The sequence below is a fragment of the Manacus vitellinus genome, unplaced genomic scaffold (assembly GCF_001715985.3).
Source record: "Manacus vitellinus isolate BGI_N305 unplaced genomic scaffold, ASM171598v3 scaffold_10_pilon, whole genome shotgun sequence".
NCBI lineage: Eukaryota > Metazoa > Chordata > Aves > Passeriformes > Pipridae > Manacus > Manacus vitellinus.
The window spans coordinates 5,244,805-5,262,861 of NW_021938838.1; the positions used below are offsets into that span (position 1 = coordinate 5,244,805).

Consider the following 18,057-nt stretch of genomic DNA (forward strand, 5'->3'; position numbering starts at 1 on the left):
GTTATATGGAACGTTATTATTGCTGCTGGTAGTTCCTGCTGGGTTTTGTTCAGCTTCTAATCCATCTTGAGAATTTATAGTCGTGTGTAATGGAGGCACTGGAACAGAGTTACTGCTGCATGTGAAGGCTTGAACTTGGAATGACAGTGTTTTCCCTCAGTTTTGGTCCAGTGGGTAGGTAAAGGAGGATGTAAGCTGTGAGTAGCAGACTAGCAGTGGTGTATCAAACAACACTATTCACAGCTGGAAGCTCCTGCTGATGCTGAGGAACTCAAAGTGGTTGGCAGCTCCTTTGAATGCTTCTCCTGTAGTATCTGCCTACCTGCCTTTCCCTCCCTAGCTTTCTTCTCATCTCCACCAGCACAGCAGCCACCTGTGGTGGGGCAGAGCAGAGAGTGATGGCAGCTGTTTCTGCTGGATGAGCAAGCAAGGGAAAAACATCAGTCATGAGAGCTGAGGAGACTTCTGATCCTTCTAAAATGGGGGGAGGGTACTGCCAAGTAACTCTGGTGACTGCCAGAAGACAACTCAAAAAAAGACTGGAGTGTTGTGATAATGGGGAGTGGCAAGAGAGGTGGAGTTGGAAATGCAGGCAGGGGAATCCATTCCTAATCTTTGGTCCATCTGCCTGAGTTGCTTGCTGGGTTGCAACATAACCAATCCAGAGAAAGCAGGTCCTTGAGCCATCAGGTCCCCTGTTTCAAACAGGAGAAGTTTTTGTAATTGAAGGGCATGCACCCTCAAAACTTTGTCCCAGGTTCAAGTTCACTGAATGAAAAAAGCCAGTTCTGCCATTACCTGGGCAGTTAATAAGATCTGTTGCCTTATGATGGATTTTTTTCTGCAGGCTAGAATGGATCTGTCTTCATTATGGTTTGTGAGATTGAGGGGAAAACACAAAATATAATCTGTATTTCTACTGCACTGAAAAATTTCACTGTGTTCTCCTTCTAAGCCTTGGAAGTAGCCAAAGCTGCAGCAGTCATTTTTTTGATTTATTGAAAACAAAGCATACCTTATTAACATTTTAATAAAGAGAATCTCTTTGCAGTGGTGCTCAGAGTTGCTCTTATTGCTCTCTGTGCAATTCCATTTTCTGAAAGGGAAAATACCATCAAGATCTGTAAGGCATGATGTGTTAGACTGAAACTAAACACACAAATACACCAAAGCAAAATGCTTTCTAAAGGTGCTGTGTTTGTGAGAGGTGCTTGCCCAATATGTGTGATGCAAAATGGGGATGCTTTGTGAAGAAATCATCCTTGTAAAGCCATTGGTTCTGGTCATCAGACTCTATCCAATGCTTTAGTGATGATGCTGCTGATCTATTTGGGAAGTTGGCTGGCTCTCAAGGCAGAGTCTCTTCTCAAAGGCTGTTTCACAGTGAAAATATGCTCAGTGCAGCCGAGTGCATGAATGAAAAAGCCTCTGGTACCTTCTAGTCTGGCAAAATGCAGCACAAAACTCAACTTACTCTGTCTTTTCTGCTGTCCCAGGTAAGAAATGTGTGTTTTTTCCTTGCTTTCTTTCATCTTTCTGCTTTTGTGCATTTGGATTTGAAAGTATTTGTAATTCAGGTCTGATTTCTGAGTAATTATACATTGCTTGAATTACTGTTTAAAGATGCAGGATCTCTGCTCTAAGCCAGTTGCTAGGAATGTAGAATCTCGTAGTTCCTTGATTTACAATTACAACCAATTTGCCGTGTGATATATAGCATTTTTCTGTTTCCCTTCAGGAAAGGTGGTGGGGGGAATCTTTCAAGTGTCTCGGTTGCAGCTGCAGCAGCAATATTTTCTGTCATATCAAATGCTGCAACTTTGATTTGCCTCTTCCCTCTGTGGCTTTTGCCGGGTAGAAGGCTGTTACAGGCAGCTCACGTTATTTATTGCTTGGTTTGTTCTTTTTTTTTTTTTTTTTTTTTTTTTATAAAAGAAGAGGAGGGGGGAATATGGAGGAAAAATAAAATCAGACCTTGCAAGACGTTCCCTTCCCCGTACTCTCCTGATAGATGTGTAATACTCCGTTAGTGACTTGCTATGTAGCCTCTGTCTTATTAAATGTAACAGATCCCCCTCTGCCAGAAAGCAGAGGAAAAAACACCCAGCCTTAAAAACACGGAGCTGCTGAAGCCCCGCTGCTGCTGCCTGTCAAAGCACGGGGACTCACTGGGCTTTGACTTCCCAACACCTCCTGGCTGCTCTTTTCCTCTTGCCGCCGTTACAGGGCTCACTCTTTTGGAAGCTCAGAGGAGGTTTGGAAATCCTTTGTTGTCCAGCTTAAGTGCATCCTTCCTTCTTTTGTCTCGGGAGCTCTGCAAACTCTTGCGTTTAGTGACAGTGGTGCTGATATCCTGAGTAGGGATAAAAGTTAATTCCTTTTTGACTTGAGATGGAGCGGTTTTGTGTTAACCCTTAGGGGGTTGGGGGGGTTTGGAGTGTCAAACTAGTGCTTGGGACGCTGAGCCTGAGCCCTCGTGCCTGTGTAGCTGCAATCTCCAGCAGGCATTTGGTCTGCTTTTCCAAAATAGCATGATAAGGCGAAAAATGGTGAGGGCTCATCACTGGGAGAGCTTTATTGCTGAGGGGAGCCACACAGTGTGTAAGTAGGAGGCAGTGGGGTGAACTGAATGTGTGCATGCTGTGGATCAAGGCTGGGATATTTAGGTCCTGGTTTAACCTGATAAGGAGTAAACACATGAACGTGGGTGGCTGAAGTTATGGGACAGTGGGAGACTCGGTGACTGGGGATTTGCTGTGAGCAAGCACAAAGGCATTTGGGTTGGGTTAGGCATAAGAGCCCTGCTCCAGGGAGTGGAACAAATGAAAGCAGCTGCTTTGGGCCATGGATATGGTGCAGAGCAGCGTGTGCTGGTGACATACACAGGGTTCCTTGCAGGGCCACTCTGCCCGCCTGGGTTAGGGCTCTGTGGCTCTGTCCCAGGGCTGGCCCATGGGCAGCTCGCCAGCTCTGCTGGGACTGGCTGAGCTGCTGCTCCTGGGAGGGCTGGGGAGACCCAGAGGGCTCCTGGGAAGGAGAAGTTGTCACAAGTGGGCAGGGATCCAGCCTGGGCAGGCAGCTGGGCTGGCAAAGCTGCCAGGGAGAAGCAACACTCAGGGAGCAGAGGGGCTGGGGGAGAGGGCACACACAGTGCAAAGGTAACCTGTGGATATACTGAACTGGTGCTCTCTCATCTTGGCCTGGTGACCTCCCATCTGGTTTCCTTGGCTTTCTCTGCTTTTAGTATTTTTTTTTAATTTTTTTTGTGCAGCTTCTCTAGCACACCACAGAATTAATCAGCTAGAGTTTGGATTTTCTTTAGTGGCCCCTTGTAGGGAAAGCAATATGTATGTGACAGAACAGGACAGATTTTTAAGGCCTGTTAAACACAGCTGCATTTTTTTTAACACTAATGTCTACTTAAAATTTGACAAGGTGCAGACACCTGGTTCTGAGAACAGCTGTGCAGTTTATCAATAACTTTCAGCCATGCTTCAGAGTTTCTTCCCTTGCTGGGCTGAGTTCTAATGTCATGCAGGGCTGAGCTTGTGGTGCTTTAGCACTGCTTTAAGTGCTTAAACTGCACTCCACCTTCTTGATTAGCATATACAGCTCTATCTGGCAATGTCTCTACCTCGTGACTTAATGCATCTCCGAGTTTACTTTATAGATCATGTCTAAGAGTTAATGAATTGGGGAATGAATCAGGCTATAATATGCAAGTATATGTAATTCTGCCTTCAGGTATAGGTTGAGTATTGGCAGGTTAAAGCATGAGTTGAAGTTGATGGCATGTGAGGGAGAGAAATGAGAATTACTGAGAGGCTGCTTGGCTCCTCTTGTTGACAAGCCACATGCACAACTTTCATGTGACAGGAAAAGTAAACAGAAGAATGTGAGAAACAACATATTAAACAAATGCAGCCATCTGGCTGTGTAGTGGTTGTAACACGTTGGGGGTTCTTTTTCTGCAGGTTTTCTTTTTTTCTCTCTTAGGAGTAGCAAGACTGTCTCATATAATACAGCGCCAGTGGAAACCAGAAAAGCTCAATTTTGATAACATCCTTTCTGAGCAGCAGCAATCCAGTAATGCAATACTCTCTTTGGAAGGAGGAGATAGGAATAACTTAATGATAGCAAAATTTCCAACATAGAAAAAAGTTTGAGGAAATTCTTATGTTGGTAAGAATATGAACTATAAAAGGCTTATTTTTTATCAGTAGATCATGTCTAAAATTAGTAGCTTTGGTTTTGTGTCTTCTTGGTCTGTATCTAATTCAACTGCATTTTTAAGTATAAAATTTGCCTTTTGAGGCATTAAAAGGATGAGAAATCACTTTTTCATGTCAACAAAGCAGCCCATCAATTATGTTTGTAAAAACTGTGGTAGAGATGGACAATAAATTATTCTTTCCTCTTGCAAAGATTTAGTCTACACTACTGCTACCAACTGTTTGTCCTTATTTCACCAAAAGGAAAACTCAGTATTAGCTGGAGTAACTGAGGAAGATGTTTCAAGTAATCCTTTAGTTCAGACTCACCTTTAAAACTCCAAAGCATAACTATAACATACAGCTTTATTGATCTGAAGCTGACAATAAAAACGAAATGTACTCTGGTAGCTTATGCAGTTCCCTGTGCAGGGTACAGTAAGCAGTAAATACGCACTCTGATGTGAGAGATTTAAAAATCTGTGTTTTACATTTTTCCCAAAGGATATTTTCTGAAGCCTATGTGCAAAATATTTGTTTTAAAACAAGTTTTTCACAGCCTTTCTTTTGTATGTTACACATTTCGTGCAGACACGAATCAAAGTAAAATTTGTAAATAAAGCTTACAAGAGGAAGAAACTCCACATTTTTGATAGTTGCAACCCATTGAAACATGACAACTGGAAAATTGTATAGATTTTTCGAGCTTGTCGTTAGAATGAATAGAGAAAATTAGTCCTCAAACTCTCTCCCCTAATGCAGAGCCCTCACTGCTGCATTCCTAAGCTTTTATTTTTTCGGATTTCTCCAGAAGAGGGCTCCATGCACAGCTTAAAAGGCAGCGCCAGGTATTGAGAGCAAGAGAAATCTGTCAGCTTCAGGAAAAACAGAAACATCTTGTTCACACAGAGTCTGTTGGCATAACGTTAGAGACTGTGCTCAGATTTTGACCGAGTATTTCCCTGTTCTATCAAGTTGCTGTAGGTCTTGTGTGTTTTTTTTTTTAAGAGTTCTTATTATTTGGGAGTTCTAGAGAAGTCCTGTGTCTCTTGTGCTAAATAACAATTCTAAAATTGCTTTAAAGATGTTAGAAAAACTCAATTGCCAATTACTATGTGTTATTATTTGTACTGAAAAGCATTTTGTGAGCAGGCTGACACTTGGTCCTCACAGTTTCAGGCCATCACTTTTGGTTATGTTGTCAAAAATGATCTTCCATTTGCATGTCTCATTGAAAAGATGGTGTTTCCCAAAACAAAGAGCCATTCCAGCAGTTGGACTGTGCTATTTATCAAATATTACCTTGGAGGGAAGGTTGGCACCTAGTGAGTTAGTGTGACTTTTGACAGCAGCTCTAATTTGTAAAAATACCCGTTTGTAGGACCTGACCACAGTCCTTACTGCTAAGCAAGGAGGTTTGTTACAGTAGACAAGTGGCAACTGGTCATGAAAATGCTCCTGGAGTTATTGCACTACAGTTAAAACCCACTCTGGGCACCCCCTGAGACTCAGCCTTTCAACTTAAGATGTAACTCAGGCATTATGTTGGGACCTGCTTTCTGTTTCTGATGATCAAAAATCAATAAAGGTTGTCCTAGCACATGTGATATTTGTGCTGTGATCCACTGGGAGTTATTGATTTGATTTTTAGTGACTTGAGAGCTAGGAAATTAGTATTCCTAAAAGCTATCTCCGTGGAGCAGTGCAACAGGAACTATTAGAACTACATAGGGGGCAACAGTGGTGCCTCTTCAAGGAGACATCAAGTTCTGCCTTTCCTTTTCTTCCTGTTTGTTGCTGGATAAGTAGGCTCTTCCCATGCCATTAATATGTAAGAACAAAGTAGAGAAGAGCTCTTAGTGTTACACTCTTCCTGCACTGCTGCTGGAGTCACAGCTCTGACCTTCAGCTGCTGGGTTGTACCAATGTGCTGCAGGTCAGGATTTTGGCCTCAGGTTTCAGAGTTCCTCCTTTTAGGAGGAGGGGGAGCTTCATTTGGGACTTGAAGCAGAAAGGTCAGGTTAGTGAGTTTAATTGTTTCATGGAAATTATTTCTTCATTCCATCTTTGATAGCTACAAGCACAAAATTCACTGGTGTTCTAACCAAAGCTTCATCTGGGCAGGCAACAAAACAAATCTCCCATGTCCACTGGGGAGAAGAGACAGAATGAGAGGGATTTATCATCCTTAGGAGACTAAGTGGGCTACAGCACTTCCCCGTGAACTCTGGGTGATATTAGTGGGTTCTTGATTGTGGCCATATGGTTGCCCTGTGCCCTGCCCTAATCAGCAGATGGATGGGACCAGCCCAGATGGGAGGCTGGGTTTGCTGTCACTTCATGTGTCCTGCAGCAAGCAAAATGGCAGTGTACACAAATCAGTAGGATATTAAATGCCAAAGAAGAGAGAAAAATAAGACTTGCTTTATTAACCACTGTTCTGTTATTCAGAGGGCTTGGAAATTTGCCTGCTGCTTTTTATTTTTTGTGTGTGTGATGTGGACTGCATTCTCTGTCAAATGGAAGGATCTAATTCTTTGAAAGTCTTACTGTTTTGTATGAGGGGAACTCATTCCACTGCTATCTTATCCAATATTCTACTCTTTTACACCAATGATTTTCTTGGCTAGAGTAAAAAGAAGGATTTTGAGATTTGGACTGAGGGAGCTGGTTAAAACAGTTCTATGAACAGACTAAAATAAATATGAGCTCTTAAGAGTAGGGTGAATCTTTTCAGCACACTGTTGTTATCAGTATCTCTAGCCACTTGGAAAAGCTGATTAAGGTGTTTAAATAACTTCAGATATCTATGAGTGTCCTTGTATGGGTGTCTTATTTGGTGTTGCAATGAGCTTTGTTTTTAGAAAGCTGGACATCCCTTCAAGCTTTTGAAATATCTCAAAATTGGACACCCAGCTGTCAGAAATGAATAAGTTGTTATTGCTTAAGTTTCCTTGGGCTCCATTTGATAAAGGTTCTACTCCCCAAACTATCATTAAAAAAGCCCAACAGACACTAATAATAGCTATCTATTTCAGTCTAAAGTCTTTTGTTCACTTGCTGTGAACAACTAATGCTTAATTCCTTATTAGTAATGGCAGTGTATATATTTCTAAAAGCTAATATTTAATTCCTGAGGACTTTGCAGCCTGTATGTAATGAAGAGCAAATAATTCTTGTGTGTGTGAAGGCTGTGTTAACAGTACAGACAGCAAGGGGGTTTCTAAAAGTTTGAAGATGTTTTTGGCTTATGAGAAATCATGGCAGATGGACCTTGTGGAACTTGTGTGTAAACCAGGGCTCCAAATGCTGCAAACCACAGGTTCTGGGCTGTTAAGATGTCACAGCACTGTGTTGTGGCTGTACACAAAAATATGTGTACACGTACAACTTGAATTTGGGATAAGAGGTGCTCATTTGCAGATATCTGTACCTGTAAGCTGAGGTGACCTCAGCTGTCACTGAAGGTTCCTGTTGGTTACCCCCTGTTCCTCCCCTGAGCTGTGAAAAGTGTGAGACCTCCTCACCTGCTCCAAGGCAAGGCTGCCAAACTTGGCTGGGAACACAGCTGAGGGACTGCTGATGCCATACTTGAATGGCTGTCTGCCATAGGGACAGCGAGACACCTGTGGCAGAGGCAGAAAGAGGATGAGTAACTCAGGTTGCTTCAAATCAATCCTCAAAACTGTTGACACACCGAGATTTGTTCAAATTGTTGTGCAGCAAAAAAAATCCAAACATTTTACCATGTACTTATCATGTTGATAATCGACTCATCAACTTTTATAAAATCTTAATCTATTTCTTTTCACTTGCTTGGTGTGACTTGGAATTTCTTGAAGGGTTGCTGTGCACATTTTCTTTAGAGTCCTGGAGTCAGAGGTAGGGGTTTTTGAACCCATAAGTGTAAAATATAAGCTGGCAGCTGTCCATGTGGTCACTGTATAAAGACAGAAGTTCTAAGCTGCTGTAAGTTCATCTGGACCCACCAGGGAGCTATCCCAGCACAAATTAGGAGTATGATCCATACCTGTATACACAGCATATAATGATGAAGACAGGGATATCGTGTAAAGTTGCCTCTTCCTTACCCTGCTATAGTTTTCTTGATGTAAGATGGTCTTTGAAATGTCTGATTATGTTTTAACTTGGTAACTGATTGGGAACAGAGAAAACCCTGGCAAGAGTGTTCCCAAGACCTCATAAGGATTTTCCCATAGACAAACTTGTTTGCTTTGTGTTCCTCTACTACCAAATAAGGTGTATTTATACATTTCCCCAGAGACAGCCCTGCATTTTCCCTGAGGACCCACGTTTTATCAGACAACAAACAGCTATATCAAACTGTGAGAGCTGAGCATAACACTGCTCTGGAGCTGCCAGAGGAGGAAATCCTGAGCATCTGGTACTTTGCTCTCCAAGTGTAAGGAGATGGAATTAGCCATTGGAATTGGATGGGCATATCCTTCCCCGTTAAACACATTGTTTCAGAGCTCTGTCAGAGGAAGCTGAGCAACTCCAACTATGCTGTACAGCAGGAATGGATATCTCAGCTGCAGGTTGGAGCTGTTCACTATGGTGAGATAACTGGCCAAATTAAAAGGCATTCAGCTTGACCTTCTGCCAGCATAAGGAAATGGTCTTCCAAGTGCCAGGAAGTCCTGGGCATTATCTACCATCCTTATTCAGGTGAAATGTGAAATGAAAAACTTGTGGGTAAAGATAAATGAGAATGAAATTACAATAGGGTAACACATAAATATCAGGCTTGATTTCTGGGCATCTGTATTAGCCTGCTGCCTGAAGACTATTGTGCATCAGGCAAAGTGGGTTTTATTGTTTTCCAAAATGTTTGTGTTCATAATTCATGATCCGATTGAACTAACTGGACTCTGAACTCTATAAATCTTGATTTATGAATATTGATATTCCTGTCAATTTACTGATTGAGTCACAGCTCTGACCTGAACACTAAAGTAGTTAGGTGCATATTTGATCATCTCTCTTTAATACAGAATCATAAAATGGTTTGGGTTGGAGGGGACCTTAAAGATCATCCAGTTCCAACCTCCCTGCCATGCACAGGGACACTTCCCACTAGACCAGATTGCTCCAAGCCCCATTCAGCCTGTCCTTGAACACCCTCTCTCAATCCATTCTCCTCCCAGCCTGTCCTTGTGCTTTGGGTTGCCCCAACCCACATGCAGGACCTTGCCCTTGTTGAATTGTGTGCGATATGTGGTAATATCGTTGCAGGAGTCATTCCGTGGGAGAAAGCTGGAGGGATGGTCAGTAAAGCCTGTCAGCAATGGGAAGCACACCTTCCTACACCCACATTCACTGCTTTTCAAGGCTGTGACGTCTGCTTCTAGTTTTGGAATCACTTTCTTCTGATGCTTTTAACTGAAAGATCTCACTTAAAAACAAGAATTCAATCTCCAGTTTTAAATGTCATCAATGCTTTTCCCTAGTTGTTGATCCATGCAGTTTAGCTGTAAGTATAGGAGCGTGGCATTCTGTGCAGTGAGGATTTACTTATTGTAATCTGATAAAAGAGCAGTTGATAAGTTTGGATACAAGCTGTTACCAGGAAGTAAGGTAAGGATGCTGGGAATAAATAGTTCTGTCTCTTGTGGAAATGACTTCTGGTGTTGCACATCTCAACTTCAGTTTTCTGTGTTTGCAGCAGCAAAGCACTGTTGCTCACACTAACATGGGAGCAGGTCTCCAGTGGGTGTGGATTGATTGCACTGCCCTGCTCTGTGCTATCCAGGTGAAGGATGGGGAATGTCAATGCCAGGTGCATTCCTACTGTGTACACACTGGAATGTTACAACTGCTTCTATTACTGTAGTATCTGAGCACCCTACACACAGTAATGAATTTATCCTTGCTTCCCTAAAATAACTGCTCAGTTGTGAGAGGAACATTATTCTGAAATGGGAGACAGCCTCCAACATCTGCCTGTTCCAATGACTCGAGGTCTGTTATCTTAGATGAGTAATGATGTCTGCTGCTGTCACTTTGGCTCCTGGTGTTGATTCAGTGGTGACACTTCACTGTACTCTGGAAAGATTAATTCTGATTGGAGAGAGCCCAGAATAAATCCAGTCTTCAGGCCAATCAGGAGCTGGTGTATTCTGTATTTTAATAATGCAGCTCAACTTTCAAAAATATAATTAGTTATGATTTGCCAAAGAGCTGCTTATCTCTATACAGCCAGTTATTTGCATAGAGAGGAAAATATTTAGCTAATCATGGCTGCATGGAGTTGTTTTAGGCAGAAGGAAGGGGCGTGTACTTGCTTATAACTGGTGTTTGCGTGATGGCTGCTGGCAGAATGATCAGCTGGAGCAGAGGAGGAGGATGAGGCTGGCAGAGCTGGTTACACTCATGGTATTTGAGACCAAAATGACTGGGGTAAAAGACAAGGCAATACACAATCAACTATGCCTCCAGTGCTTGGGTAGGGGAGAGCTGCTGGATGTTTCCACTGCAATGTGAGGCATAATCTCAGTGGCAGAATATTTCCCCCACCATGTGTTCACTGGTAGAGGTTACAGCCTTCCTCCCTTCCCTCAGTTTGGAGGAGGCAGGGCTACTAAAACTTGGGATCCCCTGGCAGGAGGTGAGCAGGTTCATGGCTGTTCCACTCTGCCCAGCTTCTGGTAATGTGATGTTGCTGACCTAAAGTGTCACTGTCAGTGAGATGCACCTAATGCTGGAATTCCTGGGAGGACTAGGACACATGGATGCACCACTTGTTACATGCCCAAAACATGAGAATCTGTAGACTTGTATGGACTATTGAAAACCAGTGTCTGACTTTATGGACCAGCTACCTCTTCCTGTGTGGATTTGTCCCTCTGAAATGAGGATTTGGTTTTCTTCTGCTTCCCAAGAAAACAATTTTCAAAGCTTTTGCTCCTTCAGGAATCAAAGGCACACAAGCACAGAACTTGTTTCCTGCCGTGCATGGGAGCTAAACATTGATTATGGGTAGCTGAAGGAGTTTGGGTTAAAACAAACTGACTTGGTTGTCTGCAATAGCTCATGTTGAACCTGAAAAAAATTGTTTCTCCAACTTGTTCTTGACTTCTGATTTCTACATGCTGTGTGTTTGTGGAGTCTAGCTGGGATACGTAGGAATAAAAAGCCATCATGCACAGCATGAATGGCTCTCCCTGCCTTACCTCCAGGCTGCCTGGAAGCATCAGCATTCCTGTAATTTCCTTGCTCAAATTGCTTTTTCTCTTTTCTCTTCCATCTGCTTAAAATAATTTGGATAGTCTGAGTGCTTTTAGTTTTTATCCTCCAACTTTCTTCCAGAACTCCTGGTGTTGGGCAAAGGGTGAATAGTTTTTACTGCTGTGGTTTAACTTCTCTTAGATTGGCTTCAACAGGCACTATTGTAAAGTCCTTTGCTGTTCTTGTTCTTGGTACTTATAGACATTTTGGTGATAGATGAAAGGATGATGGGGATTTTTTCTGCACCATGAGGAGAACCAGACACACTGAAGGAGTTGCTTTCCTTAAACACGTTACATGGATACTGTTATTTTCACTGAGTGATGTGCAGATTCCCTACAGTTAGTACAGTGCTAAGCTATAACTTTCAGCTAAGGTTGTAGGCAAATGCAACTATTAGTTCTCATGTACTGACCCAAATCTTGTGCATTTCTTGGTATATTCATATTACCCTATTCCTTTCTCCCTCAGTCCCATATGCAGTCTAGTTCTAGCTGTACATGTGGAAAAAAGAGTTTAGTTTATCTTCCCCATTAATGGTGTTAAGTTGGTGATCTTTGGAACCAGAAGTGCTGGGACAGTTACTTGTAATAAACCTGCTGACACAGCTGCTGAACTTCTTGTCCCTTTCCTTGACTGACTTGCATTCCTTGAGGAATGCAAGAAAGAAGAGCAAACCTTAAAGCACAAAAATGGAAGGGAAAGCAAAACCAAAGGAAAAGGAAACCCAAAATGGTATTCAATGTGCTGCAACTTTTTGCAGCTGTCAGGATTTGGAAAGCAGCCTTTTATATTTGTGATACAGTTAACAGATGGAGCAGCATCCAGCCTATTTTTACCTGACTTCACATCTTCTTTTACACACAATCTTGCTTAATAGCTTAGACTGACACCCATATCCAGAGCAAGGATCTGAAGTTGTTGGTATCAGGAAGTGCTGATACTGTTTCATACACATCTGTTGGTATCAATATCTGGTTTCTGAGATGCAGGAAATTTAATCCTTTGTAGAACTCCAGGCCTGTTTCCAGCATCCATTAACTGTCCAACCACAGAACTCTCCTCCCTCCTACACTTTGTGTTTTGCTGGGACTTAATTATCACTTGTTCTATGTGTTGATGGACAAAATTTATCTCTACTGCTTGACATTTTTGTGGTTGTGATCATTAGATCCATTCCACTGATGCTTTGGGAAACTTATCACACAAATGAAATAAGATTTAGGACATGCCTTTCTCTAATTGCCTAGTTGGAATGGGAATGGAGAGAAGAGAGGACTGGGTGTAAGTAGTGAGGCCAAACCAGCCTTCCTGGCAGGAGAGCACACTGCAGTTTGTTTTGAACCTGTTTGCACATCACTTTAACTCTCAGAGACTATTTTGTGTGTGTCAGGAAGGTGACTTGCCACATGTCCCTCAGGTAACACAAGCAGGATTTTTAATGGCTTACTGAGCGTGTCTCAGAAGAAATGGAAAGGCAGGAAAGGGCCAGAGAACCTCAGAGTGGGAGGTACAACTCTGTTATGAAGTAAGCCAGATACTAGAAAAAGCTGAGCAATGTCTTGCTGAAACAGGGCAACTGTTATGAGGGATAAATGCTCCAAAGTTTTGTCAGGTGCTATGTGACTTCCCCTCTCCTACTGCTTTTCCTAATATATAGTTTCAGACTTATGTCCTTTCTCTTGTTTTCTGACAGCTCTCAGAGGCCAGCTGAAGAGCAGAGATCAAAGGGAAGAGAACCTGGTTTCAGGCACATTTGCAAACTGGCTGTTAGTTTTCTGCAGGGCCTTCCACGCTTAAAAAGGAAACAATCCTCCCCTGACAACTGAGCACACAACTCATGTACAATGGATCTGCTTCTGACACTGTATTTCTGGGGTGTTTGTATGACTCATGATTCATCTGGCAGTGCTTGAGTTCAAGCACTGATAAAGGCAACACAGCAGAGAGCAAATACATTTGACCTTTCAAAACATTGAATTGAAAACAAAAATAGAAAAATAGTTACTTTGCAGCTTTTCTTTGTATATGTGTAATGACTAAGAGCAAACTAGCGTTCTCATTTCTGCCTTGGGAGCCCTGGTAGCACAGACTTCTCATCCTGAGATCCACTGAGTTATACCTGCTGTTTGCAGGACAGTGTGTGAGTTGGCTTGACACTGGAGTAGAGGTACAAGCCAACTTTGATTTTTTCCCCAGTTCAGGGATTGGCCTGTAGTTCATGCCTGCTGCATCCCAAAGTCTTTACTGTTTGATAAGCTATGCTTGTATAATTGGCTGGTCTTGGCTTAGTTGCCTGAGAGGCAGGAGTCTGTATTTCAAGTGTAAATTTTCACTGCAAGTGTGACTTTCAATCAACAGCACTGATACAGAAGGCTCAGGGATCTGTGGAAAGTTTCTGCCAAAATTCTCAGTTAGCTGGGATGCAACCACCTCATAATAGTGCTGTGAGGAACTTTAAAAGTGGAGTAACTCTGTGGGTGCTCTGTGTCCCCCTGTTCAGTCTGTGCTGCAGAGCTCAGTGTTGCTCGAACCCCCCCTGGAAGGGCTGAGGATTTAAATAACAGTGAGGCTGAGTCAGGGCATGGCAGGCCTTGACTCTGCCACTCCCCATGGCATGACTGCTCCTGGAGAGTGTGTGTAGTTCTGAATAAGGCTCCAAATATGAGGGGAACTGAAGGTCCTCCCTCCTTTTCCTCATAAAACTGTGGCTGATTTGTGAGTGCATTCCTTTGCTTTACAAGCAGAGGAAGCACATGCAGTACATCTCTCCCAGCCTACAAGCTGGAGATGTACAGGGTGGGCAGAATTTCATGCCAGGTTATGGGGGTAGGAAATAGGTTTTGAATGATGTGATCAGGCTAAACTTTCATCTTCAGCCCCTTTGGGGAAGGGAGGGAAGGCTATGCAGCACCTGGGTAGGGCTCTGGTCTAGTATTGCTACAGCTATTTTTGGTATTTCTAAAACTACTTTGTAGTAGCTGCACTGGAATTTGGATATTTTTTGGATCTGAAATTTGGATGTTTTTGGTTTCTTAGCTGCAAGTGATTTATTTGTACTACCCTGGTGCAGCAGACAGAAACATTTTTCCCTTCTCATTGCATTTTGTTATTCCTTAGTTCACTGCACAGTCACCTGCTGTGGCTATATGAATTTCATTAACAACAAATATTGAGCAATCTGGTTAAATAATAATCAATTTGTCTTTTAATTTGCCCCTTCTCCATATATTTGTTGTGAAGGGATAAACTATCTGATCAGCTTCTTAGCACCTGTAAAGAAACCTCTCTGGTTTTGCTCAGTGCTGTTTGCAAGGCCTCTTGCTGAGCCAGGGCTGCTGGACAGGGAGGTGTGTATAGTGGTGCACCTAAAAAGAGAGGGAGAAAAAGTTTGACTGCAGTTTAATGGGTAGAGAGAATCCTTCAAGGAAGTGATTCCTTGGTGTTCTGTCTTATTTAGTGAGTCTTTGCTGTAAAATATGTAATTAATCCCTGGATAAACAGCACTAGTGTATCAAACTTGCTGTCTTTTCCAGTCAAGGTTTTAACTGTTCCCTTTGAAACTATGCTCCTTTTTGCTTATTTTTTGGACAACCTTTCTGGCCCAAGGCATCTTATTTGTGTAACAGCCCAGATTTGGCTGGTCAAAAGTAGGGTGGGGAGCTTAAAAAATAGCTGTGGCTTTGAGTGCCCTTAAGCTGAGGAGGGTTTTGAGCTTTGGTCTTCCCCTTGCCCATCCAACTCTGTGGGGCTTTTTATTTAACTTCTCTCTTCAGACTGTGCTGCTTTGCTAAGAATGAGGATTATAAAGCAGTGCCTTTTCCCACCAGCCACATACATAGAGCTGACCTTTGGCTTGAATGTAAAGTTAGGTGTCAACCTCGTCTCATTACTAAATATAAATCATATTGACAAGGGGGCTGTGGCTGGGGAGAGGTTGGCAGTGACTGAATGGCAGGAGTAATTTCTGATCTTTGTACTTAGGACTGAAGAACATGCATGAAAACAGGCCCAGGAGAAGAGGGGCCTGTTGTTACCCTATTTCCATGCAGACACCCTCCCTTGAGCTCTGCCTTGCCTTCCTGTGCTTGGCTAATATGCCTGGGTGTCAGAGCCCACCCTTGGCACCAGGGAGTGGCTGCTGGTCCTGGTAGGGATAACTGCTCTCCCAGCACTTGGAGCTTTGCTTCTCTCTTAACAGCCTCATCCTTCGTGAGCATCTTGATTTCGAGTGTCTGCTGAAGCACTGTAAACAGATTTCCTTGGGCTCTGCAGCATGACATGCTGTGTTGCAATACATTCTGTCTACTTTAAAGCTGTTAGTGATTCATTAGTTTACTGTTCCAAAAACCAATTCCAAAGGGATCACTCATCTCCCTAGAGCAGTGGAGGTATTTTCAAGCTGGCTACACAGTGCTATGGCAGTTTTTTGCCTGGTTGTAATCATGTGGCAGTGATACTGCCAAAGGCTGCCAATTCAGTGGAGAATTGCACACAGATTCCATGGGTGGGAATTTGCAATATTATTAGACACAACTAATAATAGTTCCTCTTGACTTGTGAAATGTCAGAGTGGTCTTGTGAGTAACTGCACTTGGCAAAGCTTTAACCTTTTGTTTGCCACCAGGAGTAGTCCTTGACTTGTTCAATGCTGCATTGCACTTGTGATACAGAAAAGAAGTATATTGGAAATGAGGAGTCTTAGTGTATTTGTCTGTGAATTGACTGGTGTCAAGGTGTGAGTTGCAGCATCAGTCTGGGGATCCAGGACTATGCCCTGTGTGTGTGTACAAGATCTAGAAAGAGGAGTTTCTCCCATCTGGAGATTCCTGAGATCCAATGAGCATGCCTCTGCTTCAACCCCCCGTCTGCAAAGGCCTTTGGAACCTGAGAGTGAGAACTCCAGTGTGCTATTAAAAAAGAAAGTATGCTAACATAAAGAAGTAACTGTTTGTTTGGAGAGGGTTCAGTTACTGTCTGACAGACTGTCCTGGAGTCAGATCTCCAGGGTTTCTGGTGTTTCTGTCTCCCAGACCAATTGCTCTAGAACTGGGTTTTCTGGCAGAGAAGTCTTCTGATGTGCAGAGAACTTCAAAAGTTTTCAATTGTTTTATGAACCAAATGACATTAAAATATATATATAAAAAAAATCTCTAAATGCTCTCTGGAACTAGGTTAACACCCTTTAGTACACTAACCATTTATTTCCTTTTGCTGTCTGGTGGATCCAGCAAGGTACCAGCTGCATGTCTCCATCTGCAGGGTTTGCTGTGAGATTTTTATGGGCTGCTGGAGGCCAGGCAAGGAGGGATTTTGACGTTTTGGCTCCAGAGTAGCAGAAACTGATAAATACAAAACTACAAGAAGAAGTCAAAAGACACTAGCATTTAGAAGAGTGAGGAATTAAGCCATGAGACTTTGCTCCTTTTGAGGCTATAACTACAAGCACAGCTCTGAGCAGATGAGCTGAGTTTCAAGAGATGCCAGACACTTGTCTCTTGTGATTTGACTAAAGCTGGAGCTCTTACCTCTTGCAAGTACAGAGCTGCACGGGAATTGCATGCAGCCAAGCAATGGAGAGCAATGCAAATACAGGGACAGATGACCTGTGTTCAAAGTGACTCTTCTCACTTGCCTTTTACAGCTGTTTATTGTAGTTACAGACACCCAGATGTACCTTTCAAGGCAGAGTGGCATTGCTGGGGGCTGTGACTAATGGGACACAAGGAGGGTCCTCACTTTCTGTATGCTACTACAGCTCTAATTTTTATTTTCCTGACTTCTGTGAGAAGTTAGATTATAATCTCACTTAGAGGGAACTCAAGTACAAAACAAGAAAGTAGCTTGTGCAAAGCCCCATAAGAAGTCTTTAACAAGCAGTCACAGCTCAGGAGCCCCGAATTCTTCATCAGTACCTGTTGACCTTGGTACTGAGAACCCAGAGCAACAAGCCTTGTTGGGGGGTCTTGGAAGGAGTCATGCACTGGTTCTGTTTATTTGAACTAAAACTTTAATTACAGTAACTATTTCGTATCTTAATAAGCAATGCATCCCTCTACTTCTGCAGTGTATCCAGCTGCCGGCATTTAGTCCTTGTCCTAAATATATATTGCAGACTCCTTGTGACAATGAAGATGTATTTTTAGTGTGCTTGGGGAAATGTGGTTAACAGAATGACTTCAACCCAAGGGGAAGCTTGACTGTTGTCATTTTGTTCTTGTTCAATAATCTGAAATACATCATCAGCATCAATGCGTTACTAAAAGAAAAATTATTTTAGAATCAATGGGGGTTTAAGAATATTTTCCTTTTCCCCCTGTCTAAGTTTCCTTTACTTTTTTTTTTCTGGAGCTCTGTCATTTTCCCTTCTTGGTAACTTAAATTAAATCTTGCTGGCGAGCATTTAAAGCAAGTTGTGTGCTTACAAATCTGGGAATAAAAGCAGAAAAGATTTATCTTGTAATAAGCTTTTACTCCTCCTGTATTTATTGTACCTCATCCCCTCTACCCTCTAAATCATGATAATCAGGCACTAAAAAACATATTTTATATGAGGATCCACAGGAGTCCTGGTAGATGGACAACAGAAAACTCTCAG

The 18,057-nt window shown here is 42.6% G+C and overlaps 1 protein-coding gene across 2 annotated transcripts in view; it reads left to right on the plus strand.

Annotated features, from left to right (window-relative positions):
• Positions 1-1,310: 1,310 nt before the first annotated feature.
• Positions 1,311-18,057, plus strand: part of CDH13 (cadherin 13) — a 444,671-nt gene continuing 427,924 nt past the window's right edge. Inside the window, exon 1 of one of the 2 annotated variants that reach the window (XM_018083847.2) lies at positions 1,311-1,496. In XM_018083847.2, coding sequence (XP_017939336.1) covers positions 1,452-1,496 — 45 coding nt within the window. In that variant the 5' untranslated portion in view covers positions 1,311-1,451. The remainder of the gene's footprint in view (positions 1,497-18,057) is intronic. The other variant, XM_018083853.2, reaches the window with a different exon arrangement.